The sequence below is a fragment of the Lagopus muta genome, chromosome 1, assembly GCF_023343835.1.
Source record: "Lagopus muta isolate bLagMut1 chromosome 1, bLagMut1 primary, whole genome shotgun sequence".
In the NCBI taxonomy this organism is placed as follows: domain Eukaryota; kingdom Metazoa; phylum Chordata; class Aves; order Galliformes; family Phasianidae; genus Lagopus; species Lagopus muta.
The window spans coordinates 56,178,912-56,200,253 of NC_064433.1; the positions used below are offsets into that span (position 1 = coordinate 56,178,912).

At 38.2% G+C, this 21,342-nt stretch overlaps 1 protein-coding gene across 5 annotated transcripts in view; it reads right to left on the minus strand.

Annotated features, from left to right (window-relative positions):
- The window catches only part of BRAF (B-Raf proto-oncogene, serine/threonine kinase), an 83,725-nt gene that overhangs the window by 23,605 nt on the left and 38,778 nt on the right, over positions 1-21,342 (minus strand). For 4 of the 5 annotated variants that reach the window (XM_048954354.1, XM_048954393.1, XM_048954384.1 and 1 more), the window contains exons 4-11: positions 17,361-17,464; positions 16,603-16,705; positions 15,279-15,427; positions 14,080-14,199; positions 5,903-6,062; positions 4,284-4,320; positions 2,776-2,895; positions 3-139 (exon numbers count right to left, since the gene is read on the minus strand). In XM_048954354.1, coding sequence (XP_048810311.1) covers positions 3-139; positions 2,776-2,895; positions 4,284-4,320; positions 5,903-6,062; positions 14,080-14,199; positions 15,279-15,427; positions 16,603-16,705; positions 17,361-17,464 — 930 coding nt within the window. The remainder of the gene's footprint in view (positions 1-2; positions 140-2,775; positions 2,896-4,283; positions 4,321-5,902; positions 6,063-14,079; positions 14,200-15,278; positions 15,428-16,602; positions 16,706-17,360; positions 17,465-21,342) is intronic. The other variant, XM_048954375.1, reaches the window with a different exon arrangement.

Sequence of the window (21,342 nt, forward strand, 5' to 3'; positions counted from 1 at the left end):
ACCATTCTATTTCTGTCTTCTGAGGATGAGGATGATTTCCTTTCCCGCTGGGGGCCCGGTGATTTCTGTAATGCTTTCACATTGGTAAGTGACCCAGGCAAAGATGCGGGAGGTGTTGCAGACAAACCTGCAGTTGAACCTAAATTTCAGAACAGATAATTTTTATCTTTAAGAAGCCAGCTTACAAGAACGTAACTGGTGTCAGGTGCAAGAATTTTGTTTAAGATGCAGTATCTCCAAACATCAATGTAAATGTTAAGAAGGAACAAACATACACTCAGGAATATTGTATTAATACTAGATTAGCTCAAGTCTTAGGTAACAGAAAGAGAGGAGTCTATAGCAAACGTTCCTGTGTATCATCTAGTCCTCAGCCTTTTGTTCTTGAATTAGAGGGATAATGTTTAACAAGAAAAAAAAATGTTTTGTTGTTTTTAATTCCGCCAGCCTCTTTGACAAGTAGTAGCATTTAGTTAGCTGCAGCTGCCTCTCAGAATTCTTGTAGCTAACGTTTTAGGGACCCAATAAATAACTGAGATACTGTATTTTGGAATCAAAACAGAATAAAAAAAAAACCAACATGTTTTCTAGCTGAGTCTTCAAGTGCCACCTCAAAACCATTTGGCTGTTTTAAAGCTATCTGTTAGTAAAGAGTTTTTATCTAAAAGTAGATATTAGACTGCAGAAAGGCTTACAAAGGAACAAGTGCTCAATCTACCTATTTGAGGCATATTCTAATAAATCCAAATTAGAACAGTTTATCTCTAACATACATACTGTCTAAACAAAATTTCATAGAAAAATCACAGAGCTGTGTTTCAGGGCCCCAGTGCCTCTTTACAAATAGAGCACTTAAACTAGACATTGCTTTTTAAAGTACACCTTAATTAGCAAGTTTATGCTGATCCTCTCTTAGTCCAAAGGACATAAAATAGGGTCAACTGTTAATTAAATTCACCCTGCTCTGATAAATGATGTATGTCATTGTACAAGGCCTCCAACATTCCAGTACTTTCTCTAACATCAGTGGGGAAGGACAGTACACCTCCTCCTATTATTTCACAACCCCCTTTCCTACCTGCAAAGAAGACTCCTAATGACAACTTGAATTCAAAATCCATTTTGTAGCTTTTGTGACTGTTGCTTGTGCTCAGCCCCTCTATGTGCTAATTTACCAGATTGTATCTATCCATCACTGCTTTCCTTCACTGAGCCAAAATCCATATGTTTAGAAGTGGAAGCACATAATAGTATCAAAAATGGAATGCAGCATTCTTGAACTTTTCCCCACGTTAAAGCAACAATAATGCATACTGGGTACCTAATTAAACTTAGAAGCAGATGGAAGCCAGTGACCTAATGGAGGAACCTTTGTTCCTATTCTCTGTCAATTTCACTTTATGTCACTATATTATTGTGCTTTTACTACATTATTTGTCTGAAAACAAAACAAAAATCAAAATTAAATGTATGATGTTCCCAGAATAAGAACTTTTTTCCAAAATTCTACTGGCTTACAGATTTTCTCTTAAAATTGTACTTTAAGATATTAAAGGGAACACATTATGTCTCCTGTAGAAGTAACTGGAATCTCCTACTTAAATTTTTATACTGAGATATAGCAGCACTAGCAGAACATTTACTCTTTAGTGGATCTGGTTATAGCACAGGGTAGGACATTACAGTTAACCTGTCCTTAATAACACCAGTGGACCTGTTTTCCAAGTTGTCAGTACCATGCAATACTTTAGATAATGCTGGACTTAAGTCATTAGCATGGACTCCTAAGCTGTATTTAATGTATGCCATTCTGTACACAGTTTGCTTGCCTCTTTATACCCCTCTCCATGCAAAAATTTCTGCAACAATTTTAGTGTTCTTGATACGTTCTGCAACAAAAGTCTTTGAAACAGCCAAGGTGGTAGCATTTGAAAACTACGCTACATGCACTTGACTATTCATTTCTACATGTATACATAGATACACAAATATTTTTATTTCATGCTATAACTTCACAGTAGGTTTTTCCAGCATATGAAATCCCAATGGGGATTTTGTGCAATAAAACAGATCCATTGACAGCTTTAGGCCTGAATTACTGAAGTCAGTGACGTGTGAAAATGAAAAAGTATTATTTTGCATTGTTCAGGATACAAGCAAGCATTGTTTCACTGGATATGTACTAAATAAAAATGATATAGTCTAAACCATCCAGGGCCCCAGTGTAGTATCAAAAAAAAAATCCTCACAATACATTTCTTGTGGAAAGTTGACATGGCACATTGTGTGAAAAGCTTAAGACCTGACAAGATATCAATGGAAATGTTTGTAATTCACATTTGATTTCCTAGATTACTTTTCAAAATAAAGATTATTACATACATAAAAGTGTTAAAGCACTGAACTGACTTAAATTGAGCAGTCAAGGAAATTCTAAGTTAAGGACATGTCTTTAAAATCACTGCAATGCAATGCAATGCAAGGACCTCTGTTTACAAAAAATTACGTCTTGGTCCATATAAATACCTCAACTATGAAATTCCTTGCTTTAGAAGATTTAAGTCAGACTTTACAGTCATCTTCAAGCATATAAACGTGAAAGTGAATATGTGTGGAAAGCACATTCAAAGCATTCCAGCCAGGCCAAGCAAAAAACAGAGGTGTTTTGATAAACTCACACACTTACATACACACGGTGTGAGGGTGAGGCACAAACATCATCTGTGGTTTTACTTATTTTGTTTGGGTGAAAACAAGAAAGAAGAGCCCAACTACCTCTGAACACTGGGCCAGGCTCAAAATCAAACACTATTTCACTGGGGACAGAATGAAGGAGGGGACTGGGAGTCCGGGATTGGTATTTCCGAAGACAGCGCATCAGCTGGTTCAAAGGGGCTGTTAGAGAGAAAGAGACGGGCAGGCAGAGACAGAAAGACAGACACATAGAAGAAATGAAAGAAGTCATGGGAAATAACTAGGATGCTTTGACTCCTATTCATAGTTTGCTTCTGTACTTCGAAGGACAAAAACGTCAATTACTAAAAACACCGTTTCAAGAATGGGAATTGCCAATTGTTTTCAGATGCCAAGCAGACAGTTTATGATCAAAAGTTAAAACCAACATGATACCACAACACTTAAATGCTGGACAAAATGGGCAAAACTGTGGAGAGCCACACCTATTGAGACATACAAAAATAGCTAAAACTGGAAACTTGAAATTAATTTTCTGGCAGGATGCTAAAGGAAATTTCTTTTTAAAGAAGGGTATTATCAGTGGCATAAGAAAAAACAGCTCCCTCAACCACAAAGTGGTAGGTAGGCCTCATCCTACCCATGTCATGGATGGGAGAAACAGTTAAGAGATAGCCCATGGTACAAAACATTGGAGATCGGGGTGGACTGCAGTGAGGTAACTCAATTTTCTCATGGCTGAAACAAGTTACAAGAAGTAGTAGATGGCTGAGTCAGTAATCTGGAGTTGGAAAAACTTCCACAGGTCTACAAAACTTACTGCTCCTTTATTAGTAGTATATTCATAGGAATACATACAGCATATAAGAAGTCCTCTCAGGACTTGACAACCGGGCTTGTGCATAACACGAGAAGAAAAATTAATCTATCTTCTGCCACTAGTTCTGGCTTAATTGTCAATTAGGGTTGTGTTTTACCAAAGAAAACATAAAGGGAGCTGGCTTTAACTTAAGGTCCTAACAACTCGGGTCCAAGATTAGCACAGGCATGCAGTATAGCAAAGCAGCATCTTCAGCAGGGGTAGAGGGGGAGAAGAACCGGAGAACATCATGCCGCTTTAGGATACAGCAGTTCATATGGAAGGTCCATATACTGTGTTGATAATCTTCAAAGGAAACTACTGTAGTTTCCACAGGTGGGAAGGTAACAATAGGCATAAAAATTTTTGAGAGAGATGGAAAGCTGTAGCATAACTGCATGCAGCCATGTGAGTGACTGTGTGCGTGTGTATGTGTGAGTGAAAGAGGGGAAAAAAAAGAGTGCAGGATGATTTTAATACTAAAAGACCAGATAACACTTCAAAACTTTTTCTCCTTCTGTCTCCCCCACTCCCAGAATGACTGGCAAATGACTCAAATCTTTGTCAGACAAATACTAATTTAATGGACAAGCAAACGCAAATTCATTTTTTAGTTCTAGTCATATTTTCCTTTGTGCCCGTGTTTTATAGAAGGAAGTAGAACAAAGGGAAAGGACAGAGGAATTGTATATTTAAATATAGCACAGTAGCTAGTTTAAACACTACTTACCTCCCTCTCCTCGTACACCCTGGTCTCTAATCAAGTCCTATTAAAAAAAAATTGCATGTAAGTATTAACATTCACATTCCAGAATCAGTGAGAGCGATCCAATTGATAATCCATCACCTTATATGCTGGTGACAAAACAGAAGTTGTTTCCTATTCTGGCTTACTAACACCAGCGACTCCAAACTATAACAATCATTAAACTTTTCCAAACCATTTGCTTTAGAACGGCATCTCCCAGTAGTAAACTGAAACTCATAGCCCCCCAAATCAATACTGATATAAAAATATTGATTTAATAATGCAGTTGGCCAAAACGCACAAAGCTGTGTCAAATCAAACGTTCTGGTTGCAGTGTTCGTGATACAAATTATTTGAACTGTCTTATCAGAAGCTGGGACACCAATTTCCTGTACTGAGGTAAGTCAGTCAAACGAGTTCTGCTTCATGCTTGTACCAGCGCACCACATTTGCATACCCAGATGCACTCTGCTCTTTTCAGAAATGACTAACTGCAAAAGACTTCCTTCACCTTCAATCCACTGTTAACTGACAGTATCTTTTACCACATATCCAGACTACAAGTAACCAACACTAATGATGTTCTTCGCACAAGAAAATTCTAGTGGCTGAGGTGCATTTTCACCATTAAGGTTTTTTTTTTAATGGGTGTATGATTACTTTATATATTTGCACTGCTGCTGAAAAGCACCAGTCCTGCCTCTCAGCTACACCACTGCCATATGCAAATGTCCAGTAAGCTGCTTTCTTAATACACAGCTAACATTTCACCTTCCACTCAGCTCGTATGTAGAACAGATTTTTGTGCCTCAGTGTCCAGACAGACTTCAAGACCATTCACCTGACAAATGACAGATTTCTAAAGAGTGGATTCAAAGGAAAAATATAAGCTGTACAAATTAACAAAATTAGAAAGAGGCCCTCGTGATTCAAATTTTGAATGATGCAAGCTGCTCTTATGTTTATTACCAACTATTATTGTTAAGCATTACAGTTTAGCATTCAGAAATCCCAAAAATGTGGATAACAAGTTAAGCATAAGAGCTTCTGAACACTCACATTAATATATACTGGGTTCATGGAATGCTAACCAACACTCACTAAATCTGAGCTCAGATAGCTCCAATAATGTCCTTTAATGCCAGAAATATTGCTTGTAAAGCAAACTTTAAAAAAAAAAAAAAACACAGCAAAAAAAACAAAACTACCTTGCATGCCAAGAAACTAACTTAATGCATACAGTGGTGTGTAAGGATGGTTGCTGGCCTTTACATTCTTAATGCTGTACAGGTAGCAGTATGAGCCTTAAGACTGATCATAAAATAGAGAACAGCAGTAGTTTGTGGTAGAATGCTTTTTTGAAAGCTAAAGGCTGAACTACAGCCTATACCTATATAAAGGTAGCTTCTGCTTGTTGAGATATTTGTATTCCTACAGCTCTCAATAGAAAAAAATCTTTCTTGGAATCTACAAAGGTTCTGACAGACCAAGGATTAGCTTCGAAATACAGTACTTGTGTGTGCACATGATATATTTAACACCTTGATATTCGTAAGAGAAACACCAAATCTGCTGTTCATGATCCAAATGTTAATACTTACATCAATATTGACTGGCTCGATTGTATTGATGTGAACATTGGGAGCTGAAGAGGATCGGTCGCGTTGCCCAAACTGATTCCGATGGTCTTCATCTGCTGGTCGGAAGGGCTGTGGGATTGGAATGGATTTTGAAGGAGAAGGACTAGGGAGAATTGGTGGTCTGAGAAACAAAGTCAAGGAAAAAGAGGATTTAGGTCTACAAATGGCTTCAAATGCTGCATAGTGGGTGTGGTAAATCCTTTTCAACTATAATAACACATACATAAGAAACAGCTGGTCTAACGGCCTGCATAAAAACAATTTATAATGAACAGTCTCTGCTCCCCTAGGGTCAATCGCAACAACTCTCTGCTGCACAAAATACTTGATTACATGGCTGCACAGTGTTCCGAGTTTAAAAAACAAAACAAATCCTAACACACCGTATCTAACTAGTAATACTAAATCCTGACCTGAAACAATTGATATAGCTCAACATGCACTGCAGATATTGAGACTCTCTAAGTTTCTTCACTTCAAAGTTAATGCAATACAATCTTTATAATGGCATCTTTTTGAGAAAGAAAAATGTTTAACATCTCACGCCAATATCAAAGTCAAATTATGTCATAAAAATCATATGGATGGGATTACTATGCAACAAAGGAAGCTGATTAAATAGTTAATAAATAAATTATATTATGGACAACGTAATAGGAATAATTGATATTAAAAATAAATATATCACCTGTTCACCTCAGCTTGTAGGAAATAAGTTTGAATAGTGAAACATTCCCAACATTATTTACAGTGCTACAGTTAGGCAACAGAAGAGATTTCACTTCAAAGATAAGTGTTCAGACTATACAGACAAGTTTTCTGAAGTAACACAACTGCTATCAGTCATGAATGTGGATACAAGTCTATATACATTAATAGACAAAACATGTACAAACTCTCTTTGTTGTTGTGTTATTATTCATATGAAGGCAGAACATCACTTATTTGGTTACCCTGCTAATTTGGTAAAGTAGAATAAATAGGCATTTCTCTCTTACTCAAGTCAAAGTTAATCACTGTTAAGTCCCATCATTCAATTCAGTGGATACAAGTTGAACAAGAAATCTGTCACCTTCTTCAGAAAAAAACATCCTTAAAATATATTGCATAGTTGATAACGAGGTTTTAGAATTCATACAAAATGCAACTCCTAACAGAGTAGTCCCCCAGCTATTAAACTACTCATGGGTTACCATGCCTACAAAGGCAATCCCACAGGGAGAAGTTTCAGAAATAAACCATAGAGCAGCCTGCTGCAGCAAGAGGCCATGGTGCTGTCTTCTGTATGTAAATAGCCCCTGCCTCTCCAAAGATTTTCAAGGGCAGCTAACATTTTCAACAGCATCTCTAATGTTTATTCCAAAATAGACATGCTATTACCTGTCTGCTATTACAGATCTCACATAGTTTGGCACTGATCTCAGAACTCAATGCTATCAGTACTATTAGTACCTGTCATTTTTTCCTTCCCAGCCTACAGTCTCACTATCAAGAATGGTCTCGCTCTCAAGATCACTATTGATCACCACTTGCCAATGAATTCAGGTGACAGTGTAGTTAGCCTTGCAATAAAATACATAGATCATGTTTGTGAAATGAGATAGAGGGAAGAACTGGTAAGGCATACAGTCTTGCTCTAAAAAAAAAAAAAAAAAAAAAAAAAAAGAACTATATAAAAAAATAGAGAGTAATTACCTAACAGCACATAAGAATATATTTATTGTGAAGATGATGGGAAGCAACTGAAACTGCCACTAGACAGATTTCTGAGGAAGCATTTTCAACAGCCCAGTATTTCTGAACGATGCTCAGAAGTCAACAGAGTAAAACTTTTCTGATGAAGATGAGGAAGTTTTCGAAATTCCCAAACATGTTTTTAAGGAAATTATGCAACCAGAACTCACATCAGGAGATAGGACACTGCAGATGCATGCACAGGATGTGGCTGATATTCTAAGATACCATATTTTCACGTCAAGGCAAGTATGTCAGATGGAACACACAGAGATTTCAGAAAAGCATAAAAATCATCTCAGCCAGCCCAGAACTGCCATTGACAGGACAGCAGTTTCCTGTCCAAACCTCCTGAGGAGTTTGAAACAGTGAAACCAAGGAAAACACGTAACAACAAACACCAGATCATTGCATTACGGTTGACTATGAGAGAACGTTTAAGCTCTGCCACGCAACTACAACAGAAATAATTGAAGTTACTGTGATTGTGAGTTAGCCAAGGGAAAAAAAAAAAAGAAACAGCACACGATTTCAGAAATGTTGGTTCAATTAAATCTTCCTCTGAGTCATAAATGGTCATCTACTAAAAGAATCCACAAATATGCCTGTGTTTCTGGACACAGGTCACCAAGCCTACCACGCTGCTAACACAGATAGCACGCTACATCAGGTCATGTTTTAAAAACAAACTGAATATCTTTTTCTACTCATGGAATCCTGGAGGCAGGTCAGATCTTTAGGAAAAAACCTACAGACTGACAAAGAGCTCTCTTTTTTGGCTCTACTGCTACCAAGAGGAAAGACACAAAAGAATCAAAACATAGTAACGTACGCTATCTACACAACCAGGATTTTGGTTGTATAGTATTTTTGGGACATTCACTAAAATGCAGAATATTTTTTGCTAAACGCGGACATGGCTTTAAAAGGTAACTAGTGAAGAGAAAGAAAAGGTTGCTAGCAAGGGTGGCCTACTGAGACCACAAGCTCAGGAGTTATTACCAGCAGCCTCCTCGTGTGTGCTTGATCTGCCTCAATGCACAGGAGAGGCATCATCACAAGGTATACAGTGATCCTCCTAGATATCATAAGCCCATGCTTACGTGGGCTAACTTAACTGCTGCAGGAGAATGGAAGGGACAGCAAAGCAAAAAGGAATGGCTATTTTAATTTATAAGAGGATGGCACTGCCCGCTCCAGACAAGTTACAACACTAAATCTGCAGGCTATGCTGAAGGACTAAGTGCCAGCAAACAAACTGGGGAAAAAAAAACCAACAAAAAAGACAACTAGAGCACAGCTCTGCAAAGTACTGTTCACTGTAAGCAGACCACAGCTTAGAGAAGCAGAGAAGTTTAAATACAAGGATCTGAGTTTCTGTTGCTCCTGCAGCCTTTGAAGCAGCTGGCAGTCAACTCCCTTGCTAGAAGAGACCTACAAGTAAGAAGGTCAATATTCTGACTTATTAGAAAGGTTGTACCATACTTTCTTCCAGCTACTTAAGTGTGGGCATTCCTGCAACAAATGAGTCTCAGCTTCCCAGGCAACAAGCTAATGGAGCTGTCAAATCTCAACTTTTTTTAAAATAAATTATAACCTTTCTTGGCAGTACGACAGAACGTACCTTTTCCTTAGAACATGGATTTGGGATAAGCACATTGTTCCCTTCCTTTTTATCAAGAGAGAACAAAGAGGTTTTGTCAGTAGACGAAAGTAAGGCTAAATTACCTAACTGGGGCTACTAATTACAGATAGGTGCAGTTTTTCACCCTTTGTCAATGATAGCAAATGTCAATATGTCCACAGATTTGCTATCCCACAAAACTGGGTCCACTGGTAAAAACAAGGGTAACTCAGAATTGCCCACATATACTACTTTACACATAACAAACTCGTACAGTATTATTATACACAGCATCTCGCTTATATCTTAGAACTTACAAACTAGCACTCTTCAAGAATATGAAAGATAATTTTAATACAAATTACCCTTGATTTTCTTTAACTTGCTTTCCAGGTATTTAAAGAGCTGGTCTACTCAGGAAAGATTTTTCCTCAAAAGAGATTTTTGTTTGAAGCTTTGTTTTGCTGTAGTTAGACGAAGACCCTAATTGAAAATTCACGTTAACACTGTTTCAGTCATAGTGCATGTGCCACTTCCCTTGTGGAATAACAGCACTGCTATTAGAACAGGACACCCAGTAGATGCATCCTCACCAAGCTATTACGAGTCAAAGTGCACGTGGGACTACCATTGCATTTACATCACAGTACAGGCTTTGCTTTTTGTTAATGAGAAGCACTGTGCACTTCCATTTTCAAACAGTTCCCGTGGACGTAATGATCTGGAATAAAATGATATTTCAGCTACACTAGCAACAGTGATGGGACAGATCTTCAACAGGCAAAGCTTCATTTGGATTAGTGCACTTCTTAATATCATGGTAACTTGTTCACAAGCATGTCACTTTGTAGGTGTAAAATATGATTATCCCAATGGTATGCATTCATACTTGTCTTTGAGTCCAGATCAGAGCTTTGCAATGTTTTTGTAAAACTTCTGACTGCTTCATATACAAGAGGCTATTGAGAGGACCCACAGAGCTGTCGCTAGTCCTCCAAGCCAGGTCTCAGGTCTCCATGCTCTTGCAAATAAAATTTTGAAGATCAACACGTTTCCCCCACTTGCTGTGCACAGCAAAGATGGATTGTTTAAGGATTCTAATGGCAAGCCTTTCCAGCTCATCAAGGCAGCATACCACATCTGACAACATAGGAAGTTTGCTAACAGTTTTATGGAGTGGCTTAGAAAAGGTCTGGTGGCAAAAACCATTGTTTTGCACAGTAAAACAGATCAAAATGGTAATACTGAAGTGCAACCTCTTAAGAACGTGTCTTTGTTTTGTTGGCTTTTCAGAAGCTTTTCTAGACATTTAAGTATCTTCAGCTGAGGCAGAATAATCAGTGAACATTTGGAAGACAGAAAGGAAAGCAGAGGTGTTTAATCATAGGTTAGAGCCTGCTTTAAGGCAGGAGCTGGCAAGCCTCCAAGAACAGTGCACCAGGCAGTCCCCTCTTCCTTCTTCAAATGTAGAACATTAATGATGAAATGTTGTTTATCAGGGAGCAAAGACTCTGCCAACTGCTTACCAGCAGCATCCTACCTCAAGCAAAGCAGAAGCTTTTATCAAGTCCAGCCTGCCTCTGTGCTACTCAAGTCTGATCATACAGCCCCCACCCCCTCATTCTACATGTTACTTTCCCTGCCATAATATCTGCCTCATGGGTTTGCTGAGTTTTGCCCAACTTCACAACATCTGAGAGAATGGATAGAAGTAGAAAAAGACAACTTTGGAATATTGTGAATAGCTAATCTCTCTCCTTTTCATATATATCCTTTTATATATCTATATTCACATATATATGAAAAGATCCAGTGAACTGGATTCAGTCAAATTCAGTGCTCATGTTTTACGAGCATAGATGCAGTAGAAACTTTATGATAGTGCAATGAATAAAATGAATACAATGTATTATATAGTTTATGTACTTCAGTTTTATTACAAATGGCTATCATTAGGGACACCTACACTTTAATAGCTCTTTCCAGTTAAGTCCAGATTATCACTGTCTGCTTGGGCACAACACAATAGTGCAAACTGAAAGAACGAAAATGGAACAGAAGACCTGATCTTGAGGCTGGACACATTTTTGTAAAGGGTTCAGAAATGTGCAGGCAAGATTATATATGCTCTCTTCAGGTGAACATATGGAGGAACTGCCTATTGCTTGCAGTTGGAGGAATGGAAGGCTACAGGACTGGACTGATTTAAGATGTTACATGTGAGCAAAGTGCAGCACAGTTCTCCAGCACATTTATCAGCTTTTGCACCATGTCCATTGTTCTTTTCCTGTATGTCCCTTCCTCTTTGCAACTTCTCCATTTGACCCCTTGACCACTTCTCAGCATGTCAAACACTCTTTGCTCTTGAGCTTGTCTTGCAACACGAATTCTTCCTTTCTTTGGACACCTTCCTGCTGCTGGAATCCCTTCACAAGGCTAAAGACGAAGGATGTTTGCCTCCTTTTTACCAAAGAATTAGTAACATCCCTTCCTCTGTGGGCTGTGCCATGCAAAATGCTACGAGGAGAACAGAGAAATTGAAGGAGCAGTTATTAAACTAGTAACAGTGTTAATAAAGCACTAGTTTTTCATATTTTCAGTCCCATTGCCCAACTCTACATAATTTTATTAATTTACTCTCTTCTCAGTAAAGACAACCTTAAATGTCAGACTTTCTGATTCCATTTCGGCTGCTGCCCCATATTGTACTCTCTAACAAAAACCATGTCTGTGATTTTATAGAAAAGGCCAGCATTTTTTATTTACTGTCAAAAATAATCATTGAAATTAGTTTTTCCACAATTACATCCCAAAAAAGCAGACAAGTATTATTAAAGAAGGGGAAAAAAATATATATATAACTGGAGAAATACACAGACAGTGCTATATGCTCATACAACAGTGTCTGAGCTGCTTCTGGAAAGAAAACAGTGCCAATACAAATGACTGGGGAAAAATGCATGCCTTTGTAACACGCACACTACTTTTTGAACAACTCATAATCATAAACCATCTTCAAAAGAATTTGAAGGCATGCTGCATGCCTTTTTATGTTTTAACAACGAAGTGTAGAGCAGAGGAAAGAAACCAAAAACGTGGGGAGCTGGAAACCTTTAACAGCTCCTGCAACCACAACTATTTACTGATACATTAATCTTAAAGAAAACAACAAAATACCTTAAAGCAAACAAAACAAAACACCTCTATAATCTAAATCAGCAAGTTTATTTAACTTAACAAATCAAAAACTAAAAAACTTTCAAAACCTTAAGGTATTAACCATCATTTGTTTCAGTTTTTCCTTTCAGTTTTCATTTCACAAAACTAAGCCTGCTCCACGTAGTGCATGTATAAACTAAAATAATTCATCCTGTTGTGTCCTCATGAACCAGTAAGAATCATAATTGTGAGGGCAGTGGCAACTGTAAAGCAGGAAAATTTACTATATATAACAATACTAGGACTGGTGCTGTATAGTCCCTTTTGGTCTTCACACGTGTTTAACACATTTGGTGCAAGCAAGCTTCATCACATATTAATAATTCTGGCTTGGTTTTAATTTCAGATGTATCATGACAGTGCCAAAGCATGCTTAGCTTACAAGACTGTTTCAGCAGGCTTGCCCACAATCTGCTGTACTAACCTACAGCGTATAAGAACAATATTCACTATACAGAAGAGGCAATTCCAAAGTTTTTCTGAAACTTCACAACTTATTTCAAACAAGAATACTGTCTTTCTTTCTACTTACCAAACGAAGTTCCTTCTTCAGTGCTGTCAATCTATTTCCTGGGATGTAACATATTTGAGCTTTCATAAAACAGTCTCAGCTGTTCAGGGAATTTTTCTTCCAATCGGAGTCCTCAGGCGCTTGTGCAGCTTCCAACTGTGTTTCTGCTTTAGTCAGGCACAATGCACAGCATTCCAAGATAGCTTCTCTGCCAAATTCAGTTCATCTCCACAGAGTACCACATGTCCTAGGAGCATTTTCCTGAAGGCTTTTATCTTTGGTGCTTTAATAAATTTGCATCACGATTCTTGACTTTGATACACATCCTTGAATTCATCTTTCCTGGAGATTTGTTCCACTCTCTAGTGTTAGTTGTCAATGATCTCTTAATTACTAGGATCACAATCTAAACATGATCCATTACCTTTCCACAAAGAAAAGTGCCAGAATCTTTGTTGGGAATACAGGGGATGGATGCTGTAATCAATTCAAGAAGTCTGATTTTACAAAATCTGGATCTGCAAGCAGATACTCTTGGTACATCCCAGCATCTAAACAGGAGGACATCTGGTCTGGACAATACTAAAGCTATGTGTATGTCAAAAAGCACCTTGACTTGGCAACTATGCATATCATTGTTGTAGTGCTGTGGCTTATTCTGAAACAGAGGTTTGTCACTCCGAGGCAAATAAATTTTCATTTCATTACACAAACTAAACAAATTTGTAAAGACAGCGTCTTAGTTTGCACTGATTTGAAGAATAAAATCTTTCCAGTTTAGACCAGGTCTGTGCTACCATAGAAAAGACCTTTTACAGGTAAGGCCCCAATTCTACACTTAACACGCACTTAATTTCAGTCTGTATATTAATATATGTCATTCAAGTGAATGAAAACATTCACTTCTTTGAAGTTAAGCACAAGTTGAGGTACTTGCACGACAAGCCAGATCACAGAAATGCAGAGATGGTCGCAGAGCAGTATTTTGAAAGTTTCTAAGCATACAATACTGAAATGTTATGGTATTAAAGAGCAGGAATAAGGTCATACCCAACAGAATCTGATGGGGGCACTGAGGGGTACGATCCTGATGCCGGGGTGGTCTCTCCTAAGGTGGTCTCCTCCTGCGATATGGGGTGATGTTCAAAGAACTTGGAGACAAACAGCAAACTGTGAGGCAAAAACAAAACAAAAACAACCGAACTTGTGCAAAACCCAGAAGATTCCACAACATTCAAGAGACTGGAAAATTTTTTTTAAATCCAGCACTGATTAAATCCTAATTTTTAAAAATGAAGTCTATGCTTACACCTTACATTGAAACTTATTTAATAAGTATTATTTACTAGAGAAAGGATCAAAGGATGCATTTTCAGAAAGTAATTTTTTAATCTTTCTTGAAATACCTGGTTCCTTGAGAACATGCAACTTATACACTGAGTAAAGGTCCCAGTTTGAATGTTTGCATTGATGCATTGTCAAAATCAAATGCCAAAAAAAAAAGAACAAAAACAAAAAACCCCAAAAACAACCAACCAAACCTTAAGTATGGATAAACTAGGTTATCCGTAAGTCTTGATCACACCTTATGAAGGTGCCCAAGGAAACAGCTGTAAATATCAACATAAGCAAAAAATTAAATACACATTTGAGGGAAAAACTTGCATTTTAAGTGATTCTTTAAATGAAAAGATTTATTGGCCTCTGCTCAGACTTTGTCAAAGGCTTATACAAATCAATAATTCAATTCAAGAACACATGAAAGTTCGGGGCATGTTCTTTTATGCTTCTTGTTTAGGCAAACTTGCATATGGATTTATATTCAATTGTGATGTGACTAAGTTAAATTCACATCTCTCAACATTTTTTGTCAGATTGAAGAAAATAAAACCGTATCTAAACATTTAAACAAGGCCCTTGCCATCCCATAATAAAGAACCAGTTTTGATTAAGAATTACATCTGTCAACAATGAGAAGTCTGTCTCAAACGGTCAAATGCTCAGCCACTCTATTCATGCTTCAAAGAAAGCATTTCATAGTCCAGCAAAAAAATTGACATATATGACCTGGTTGTCTGAACCAGCACTGACAGAATAGGAATTAAGCAGTCTCCCAAGAACAGCTGAGCTCCTATAGATTTTCAGGCACCTCTTCTGACTTCCTGAATTACAGATTTAACATAAGAAATCACGGAGAGCTTATCAGCGGAATCGACGGCTCAACATGAAAGCAAAATGCGATGACTTACTCGAGTTGGTCATAGTTAACACACATCAGTGGCACTTCTGTACTACAGCGCTGGTGAAATTTGTAGCCACACGTCTGGCATCGGAATCCCTGGAAAAGCAGCTTTCGACAGAAGTCGCAGAACGCTAACGTGAAGAATGTTTTTCGTACCTATGTTGTCAAAAATAACAGTAATTAAACAAAATCCTTCTGTAAGCCTAATACAGACCTCGTTTTTTTTTTTATGATGATGAAACTAAAACTTTATCTGTTAAAACAAAAAAGTTGTCTTTTTTGAAATTATCTGCATGCATTTAAAATGTTCTTGGAATTAAAACGTCAGTAGCCCCAGGAAAAACAGCAACAAATCTGAAGAAAAACACTGTATTATCATGCTAGAGACAAACATTCAGAACTGAATTGGAAACAACCTGTAGCAACAAAAACTGCTGAAAGATTATCCTCTAACTTTTCCAGGAGCCAAATAACATTTCTATCTAACATCTACAGCACTGGAAAGACACAGATGGCTTGTAGCTACTGTTTCTTGTTGAAAACATTTAAAATTGCAAGAAGGAGAAAATACAGGGAAAAAAAAACCACTTTAGTTTCATTTTCAAAATTAGCAGTATTTAACATATAACATACATATTCAATATATAACATTCATACATACATATACTAGAATAATGGCACATACAAATATTAAAACATGTAATAATCTATATTTTAGAAGGATATTCAGAGATATTACATGTTCTAGAGTTTAATCTAGCTAGCCAAAGCCAAGTTAACTTGAGCAAAATAGTTTAAGGTGCTTGCACAAATAGAGTTTTGATTACTCACTTCTTTATTTAAATAAAAGGCCAGTCTTATCAATGTGAAAAACATTATTTTCAGTATTTTGTATGGAGCCAGAATGGTGTAGATGGATTCTGCCTAGCACCTTCTATTTACTTGGTGCCTTATCAGGTCAAAACATATTTGAGCACTAGCATCACTGGTGATGTCAGCAGTGCTCTGGGAATAGTTAGTTCATTAGTTAATTGCTGCTGCAGAGTCAGCAGGGAAGCCCAGAATACATTTTATAGATACAGCAGTACGAAAATAGTAGATTATTATTACAGCTCTGCAATGCAGTGCTGATTTAAAATCACTACATTTATACATTTTAGAGGGTATATTCCATCCCAATTTGAAAGTTTTAAGGGATATCAAGTACCCTTTATCAGCATTTATTTCAATTACAATTATAATTACATAACCCAAGCTGTTGTGATTAAAAACTTAGAAGTTTTTGAGTTGACTTAATTCAATTCAACATTTCATTGAAAGATGGTACATACAAAATTGTGCGTTGTGAGTGGCACATTCTCCAAGACCTCCACATGTAACTCCTCTCCGGTTAGCCAGGAAATGTCAGTGTCCCAGCCAATTGGCTTCTTCTCTCTGAAGCATAAATAAGGCTGTCATTAGCACACAAATCCCTGCAGGTCTTTGGAAGTTTACTACCCATTCTCTAACTGCAGGAAATTTTAAAGACAAGACACTAAGTTCAGCACGTACCAAGCAAAGCGTATCTTCCCTGGACAAAGATCATAAAAGAAATCCACTTCTTTTTCCAGCTACGTTCAGTAGTGGCTGACCTAATTCCAGGGTGACATACCTTTCTTATCAAATGAAGTGTGTATGAAACGACCTGTTCTGAAGTGATTGCTAATTTTGCACAGTAAAACAATCCACTAACTTTTTAGGTTTGGGAACTCAATGTGTATTTTTTCGTGGAAACTCTACATTCATTTAAGGTTACACATGACCAGGTCATAGAAAACAAAAAACTTTACAAAACCTATTTTATACTTGTTCAGCTAGCACAAATTGGAGTTTGGCACATTATACTGTATTACACCTAGCCTTGAAGGAATTAAATCATTTTCTAGGAGTTTGTCATTCTTTTCAGACATGTTCATAAGGTACAAATTATTTTAGTGCAAAGTATCATATAATTCTCAACTCTGAAAACAGTTCCAATGAAGTTGGAGAGAAGCGGCCGTGCTGGATAACTCCACCAAGGAATTTTAGAACCACCACACACAAACCATACCCATCCTGTATTCTGTAAACAGCGCAGCATTCTGGAATAAGACCTCTCATCATCAGAGCTTTCTTCAGGCTGTCTCGGACTGTCACCCCACATCTTGCCGGAACCTACATGCCAAATAAATAAGAAAGGAATTAAAACAAATTCCAACTTCTTTCCTTAAACTGATGCAAACATTTTGATGCTCAAGTGCTGGAATCGACTTTTATTACGTTTTACAGAACTTTAGGTAAGAATTTCTCAACCTTTTTCATACTGTTTTACTGGTGACGAGTATATAAACAATCTAGCTCAGCCAGAAGAGAAAACAAGCCCTGTATTTCTACTACTGCTTTGAATGAAACCTTGACCCAGCTCTAAAAGGTGACCTTCCAACTCTCTTTACCTTGAAGAAAGTGGAAGACAGCACACAGACAGCTAATAACTAACTATGTATATGCATGAAAAAATTCAGGCCAAGCTGCAAGATTAAGTAGGGCAACATGCCAAAGGGGAGTTAAAGTGAAAGAACTAACAGCTTGGACTGCTCTCCAAAAAAACATTATGAGATGCAAACATTCTATTTTTAAAAAAGAAGATAACCATGCAAATAAGATAAAGCTATCACCCGAGATAGGCAGACCAATACCTCTGTATTTGCAACTCTACAGATATTTCCTGTTTTTTTCCCTTCATTATTCCCAGCGTTGCCACCAGGAGCAAGGAAGTGACCCTACCTCCACACTCAGCACTGGTGCGGTTGCACCTTGAGTGCTGTGTTCAGTTTTGGGTGCCTCACTGCAAGAAAGACATCGAAGCCCTGAAGCATGTTCAAAGGGGTCTGGAACACAAGTCTGATGGGGAGTGGCTGAGGGAACTGGGTTTATTTAGTCTGGAGAAGAGGAAGCTCAGGGGAGACCTTATAGCTCTCTACAACGATCCGAAGGGAGGTTGTGCTGAGGGGGTCAGCCTCTTCTGCTGTGTGTAACTACTGGTGATGATGAGGATGAGAGCAAAAGGGAGGTTCAGGTTGGACATCAGGAAAAACCTGTTCTCCATAAGAGCAGTCAGGTGCTGGAATGGGCTGCCCAGGAAAGTGGTGGAGTCAGCATTGCTGGAGGTGTACAAGAAATGCTTAAATGTTGTACTGAGGAACATGATTTAGTGGGAAATGTTGGTGATAGGTGGATAGTTGGACTGGATGATCGTGGAGGACCTTTCCAACCTTGGTGATTCTATGATTCTACTTGAAGAAAAGCATTCCTCTCTTCCGTTTCACTATTTGAAAATAGTGGGTGGATGAGACGTGCACTAGAGCTGGCCAAACAAAGAAGTGGAAACTATGCAAAGCAAAGATATTTTTTCTTGTCTCTATTCTTAGTTGTAAGAATCTTTTATAGGAATTGGGTACGTTATTTCTAAGCACTTGTCTGATTAACATTATATATCATCAAGCCATAAAAACAGAGCAATACATAATCAGGTGATTAACTAGTTAAGTCATCACATATTACCCAGTTACCATCTCTAAAACTATAAACTGAAAGTAACACTTCAGTTCATACACATCCTATAGCCTTTCCTAAACTCATGCACAGTGTGACATACCTGAAGCACAGAAAAGCCCAAAGATCCGACAAATCAAAAAAGTCTGCCTGAACACCTGAGACTCAATAATAGCTTAGAGAAGTCTTAGCCAGAGCCTTGGTAGCCAAAAGAAGGCTCTTAATCAGATTCAGCTGGCTTTGGATCAGAGCCGAGTTTCTGCTCCTTGCACTTCAATTTCCATGAGTATTTAGGTACCATATGTCCTACTTAAGGATGACAGTGAAGAGCAGCAGTCTATTTCCAGTAGCTTTGTGAATACCATTTGAGTTACGCGATATATTGCATCCTTAGAACTCAAACAAACGCTTTCTCAGAACAGACAACTTAAAGGAATATTTTGCTTCACATTCTTCCTCCCATTAATGACATGGGAGTTCTTACTCCCATTCTTACATGGTATTTGGGCCTTCTGTATGATCAACATGTAAATATTTAAAGCAAAATTTCTACCAAGTCATTGGAAAAACCATCCCACAACACACTGCTTCATCATTTTGATATTCAACCTCAACTGACTTTGCTTTATGCAGACCATTAGTAAAACCACACATTAAGACATAATCTAGACAACTCCTTCCCATCCTATAAATCAACATTATGGCTTTCAACCACTTGCAGAAGTGGGTCACTTCTCCAGCATAAGTACCCGTGGATGTTACTAAGCACCGCCTAGGAGCAGCTATTACTGTCAGTATTGTCAACAATTTTTCATTTTAAGCAACAGAGGATTAGGACTGACATCTCCACCAACTTAACTGTTCACACTGAAACTAACTGCTTGTAACGTATTTCTCCCTGTTTCCAACATACATATTTACAAATAGAGAGTAAACATTCTTCACAAAAATCTCAGAGGATTTCAGATGCATGCTCCAGCCATCCACACAACAGCACCAACCAAGAACCATCTCCACTGAACAAAGGAGTGTTCTTCAGCTCAGGGATACTTTCCCTGCAAATATGGGTCTTTCTGGATTGAGGTAGAAGTTCCACAGAAACTTCAAGTTTATCTTTCCAGCACCCGCACTTATTTCACCACAAATATCCACAGCAGTCAAAGAAGAAAAACAAATACAGAGAAGGGTGACAGATCGACTAAGAGAAAAGGGGGAATCTGTTTACAAGGGTGGATAGTGATAGGACAAGGGGCAATGGGGAGACAGAAGAGGCTTAGGTCAGATATCAGATACTAGGAGGAAGTTTTCCACACAGAGGGTGGTGATGCACTGGAACAGGTTGCCCAAGGAGGCTGTGGATGCCCCATCCCTGGAGGCATTCCAGGTCAGGCTGGATGTGGCTCTGGGCAGCCTGGTCTGCTGGTTGGTGACCCTGCACAAAGCAGGGGGTTGAAACCCCCTGGGGTAGATGATCATTGTGGTCCTTTTCAACCCAGGCCATTCTATGATTCTATGAATGCATACAGGCAGGAAAGCAACTGATCATGACGGAAAAATGGAAGAAGGGAGGCAGGACAACTGGCCGGAAAAAGCACGTATAAAGTGGGAGATGAGATTGGCATCAGTAGATTGGTAGGAAAGAACTAAGTAGGATGGAAGGAAAATAGACTGAATGACTTAATGAAGGAGAAGGAGAGCAACAAAAATAAGATTAACAGCTATGTAGGGAAAAGCTGGTTGAAACAGCTGGGGAAACACTGGGAGCACATACAGAAGCAGCAGCTTTCATGATGTGATTAAGAAAAAAAAAAAAGTTCAGTGGCAAAAAAAAAAAAAAAAAAAAAGGCTGCCTACAAGAAGCATTAGAAACAACCAAGGGGACAGGGGGAGAGGGGAGGGTGAGGGGGGGGAACTCTAGCTTAGGCAGAGAACCTCAAAGATTTTAATAAGTGTAAGAAGAAACCAGGGTAGGAAAATGCAGACCTGGGTAAGGAACTGGAGCAGGACAAGGAGGAAAAGCCAAGCAGCAGAAGGACAACTAACATTAAAGAAACGAAGAAGAGAAACAGGGAAGGAATCTTCTGCTCATTAGAAGACATTTTCCTCCTCCAGCACTGAAGGAAATAAAAACCATCCCATATTGAGAACGGCATGCTACAGCACCTGAGGAAACAGAGGGCTGCATCAGGAACTTGAAGAGCTCCAACTCTATCAATAAATTACACTGGTGTAAATAATACCACCTCAAGCAGCTTTTTATTCATTTGAGTTGAAAATAAGATTATGACATTACAGACTTCCTTTTAAGAGATCTTTAAGATCAGAAAGGTAAGCTACCAAAATTCAGAAAGCATAAAAGTTGCCCACAACCAAGCAAGTGCAATAGGATGATGATGAAAATGTGCATTAACTATTTCCCTTGCTTATCATTCACCGCTCCTCAGTATCACTGTCCCAAGTTCCTTTCATTCAATTCTGAACCATATTTAGGCATCTTGCAG